Source organism: Nicotiana sylvestris, chromosome 7 (genome assembly GCF_000393655.2).
Source record: "Nicotiana sylvestris chromosome 7, ASM39365v2, whole genome shotgun sequence".
Classification (NCBI taxonomy): Eukaryota; Viridiplantae; Streptophyta; class Magnoliopsida; order Solanales; family Solanaceae; genus Nicotiana; species Nicotiana sylvestris.
The window spans coordinates 148,095,535-148,098,784 of record NC_091063.1 but is presented as its reverse complement, the minus strand read 5'-3'; the positions used below and the strand labels follow the sequence as shown (position 1 = coordinate 148,098,784).

The following is a 3,250-nucleotide window of genomic DNA, read 5'->3' as shown; positions in this document are numbered from 1 at the left end:
TGATAATCGTTAAAAGAAGTGATTTGTTAATGAAGTAAGCTATTAAGGATTGGCTTGCCTAGCTCACATTAGTAGGCGCTATCACGACTCCCGAGGGTGGGAATTCCGGGTCGTGACAGTAAGTTTCCTTGTTGTACCACCAATTAATTTCAATCATTAGATCCTCTTTCTTGTATTTTAGTGCCCTGATGGCATGGGGGCATGGGATATCAGTCAACTGCTAGGATCTACATGTGCATTTCTTCTCCACTAGGTTCACTTTATCTTTATCATCACCCCCAGAAACCTCATAGCCAGTTTCACCATTGAAATGAACAGTACATAAGTTGGTAACCTTTAAATAAGCAGCATACAACTTCTTGCAGTTAGGACTGAACTCTCCTCCCATGTTCTAGCATCTTCTTCCTTCTCTCTCAACCTATTCATGATCTTGATTATAATATCCTCAAGCATCTTCAGGATAGGCTTGACTCTTGCTTCTAAGATCCAAGAGTTGAATGATTCTATAAAATTATTGTCCACCTTATGATTTTTGCACAATGTATCAAAGTATGATCTACACCAATTCTGTGGTGGATACCTAAGCAACTCCTTGGCAGCATCAACAGACAATTCACCAAGATTCTTTAGTTGATCTTTAAAGTCCTCCCCATAAGTGCTCCAAGCAGACCACCATAGGTATTTTTTCATCTCTCCTGAAATTCTGATTCTCTTACTCCAGTTGGCTTCAATATGCCTCATACAAAACCTGTGATTTGAGAGAGGGAGGACAGTTCTTACTGCTTCCAACAGACCCTGCACATGTAAATTTAAATAGAATTAACTATATATAAGTTTAAAAATAATTTAAATTGTCAGTTCAACAAAATCATAACTTGTACCTTTTGCATATCAGACATAAATGTAATATTGGTTCCATCTTTCAGATTCAATGAGTGTTTCAGCAGCTCCAGAAACGATGTCCATGTCAAGGTATTTTCCTTGTCAACTACAGCCCAGGCCAAGGGATAGAAATGATTCATGCAATCTTGTGCAACAGCCACCAATAGTTGCCCCTTGCAATGGCCCTTTAAGAAAGTCTCATCTAGTCCAATGAATGGTCTCAGCACTTGTTTGAACCCCAACTTTATTGCATTGAAGCATATGTACATTCTAAGAAATCTTCGTTTACCTTCAGCCATGGAATCTTTTGATAAATTGATAACCACATCACTACCAAGATTGCTCATATGCTTCTAATCTGTTATAGTCATCTAAAAAGCTTCCTTGCAATTGCTGAAGTGTCATCTTCTTAGTCCTTTTCAATGTGGAGTTATGTATATTCAATGAAAATTAATTTTTCAAATCTAGTTTCATATCCTTTATCTTATACTTGGGGTTATTCTGCACCTTACTCTCGAAATATTGAGCTAAAATTTTTGTTTTGGCTCTAGGATTCTCAAATGCATATTCACAGTTGTGCTTTGTCTTCAATGTTTTTATCTTAAAGTCTCCCCCTTCTTATCTTTAGAGATGAGGCATACAAAAGGGCAGCCTACTACACATCTCTACCTTACTCTTATTTTATCAATTTTTTTAAACTTCAGAGGTTTGGAATTTGCAATAGCATAGAAGTTCATGATTTTCCTGGTCTCATCCAAGTCCTTAAATGTCATAGACAAAGCTCTTTGTAGTGAGTAAGCTTATCATTAATTTCTTTAGCTTTTTGCATCCTAAATAACTATAATTCTTCACAATTATATTCACTAGCATTTGAACCATAATTTAAACTTTTATCACTATCAGATTCACAATCATTATCTAATTTACACTTATATTGACCTGAAATTGGCTCTTCGTGGTCCCCCATATTGAAATATCTATAATATAGACATAGAAAAAAACATAGAGGGACCACAAGAATAATTTAACAACTTTGACAATAAAATATTGAACATACAATAAATTGTTACATATAATATAGTGGAAAGAATAAAACACACTCTTTAAGAGATAAAGTACATGTTTCTGTCGATTTCAACAATCTAATCCTACCACATTGGAAAGCAAGAAAGCACTGTCTTTAAGAGATAAAGCACATGATTTTGTCGATTTCAGCAACCCAACCCTAACACACTATGATAAAATATGTGAAAAGGATATTTGCAACCAAAGACGACGTAGACCTAGGGCACAAATTGACACCACATAAGGAAACAACAAAGATAACAAACAATAAGAGTACCTAACCCACATGCAAACACATAAACTATGTTACAAAATCAGAAATACCAGTATATGACAAAACCCTAGAAAATTACAAAAAAATTTGATTAATCACTTTGTTCGAGACAGAGACCCAATAAATGAAAGGAGAAATTACTTAAATATCTTCTGATGATCTTCAATTTGTATTGTTAAACCTTGCTCGATGGTATCATCCCCTCAAGTCTCAAATCGCCTATGTTGGAAGAACTAGGTTTAAAAATGGGGTTTGGAATTTTTTACAGACCTTTTACGTTTTTTAGTCCTATATTTGATTGATAATCGGGTATTTTTTTTACGGGTTAATGGGTTATCAGAGCAGGTTTATGTAGATCACTTATGTGAATGCCTTGTCAGCTAATTAATGTCATTGAGAAGGCTTATATGTTTAGTTGTTAGATTGAATGCATTATTGGCCCAGTTTGCTAACGCCGCAAACTCACTTACTTAAATTTGACCTAGTCAAAGTCCCAAAATTCTTTGTTAAAAGAAGGGATTGAGAGGGTCTGCAAGAAAACTTGTTTAACATATATTTGAGGTGGCACATTTTTATTAAAAGTATATCTTCTAGTATGTTTGGTCTTGTTTGATTGGATACAAAGTCCGATAAAGAAGAAATTTCAACACATAAGATGAACATGCATAAAATGTCTTTACGTACGCATATTACAAGGTTAAATTAATGGAAAAAATGGATACAAAGTTAATTTGTTTTTAATCATAGAAATATGGTACTTTCAGGTTTCAGCATATGTAAGCCAGTTTGATTGCCTATGAAAGAAAAGAAAACTTTAAAGACTTTGGGCCTTAAAAAATGCCACAAGATTTGTGTAGTAAAGTTCCAGGAAGGAACTTCAAATTGGGAGGCGATACTCTTGGTGAATTGATCATACCCCAAACCAATATAGGTTAACAAGTCGAATATACTAGGGCGTTTGAGAGAACCATATCGAAGGAACTCGACAAAATAATTTTGCAATTTCGGGAGAAGAGGTGCTCTCTGGAG

The 3,250-nt window shown here is 34.8% G+C and overlaps 1 protein-coding gene across 1 annotated transcript; it reads right to left on the bottom strand.

Annotated features, from left to right (window-relative positions):
• Positions 1-336: 336 nt before the first annotated feature.
• LOC104233434 (uncharacterized) lies at positions 337-1,229 on the bottom strand. Its single transcript, XM_009786835.1, has 2 exons — positions 882-1,229; positions 337-795 (listed from the first exon to the last, which is right to left on the bottom strand). Exons 1-2 carry the CDS (start codon positions 1,227-1,229, stop codon positions 337-339), a joined length of 807 nt encoding a protein of 268 aa, XP_009785137.1.
• Between the last annotated feature and the right edge of the window lie 2,021 nt (positions 1,230-3,250).

Excerpts from the sequence above, each read along its gene's own strand:
- LOC104233434 (XM_009786835.1), bottom strand. The coding sequence starts at position 1,229 with ATGAGCAATCTTGGTAGTGATGTGGTTATCAATTTATCAAAAGATTCC. Across the intron at positions 796-881 it reads TTATGTCTGATATGCAAAAG|GGTCTGTTGGAAGCAGTAAG; the intron begins GTACAAGTTATG and ends TTACATGTGCAG.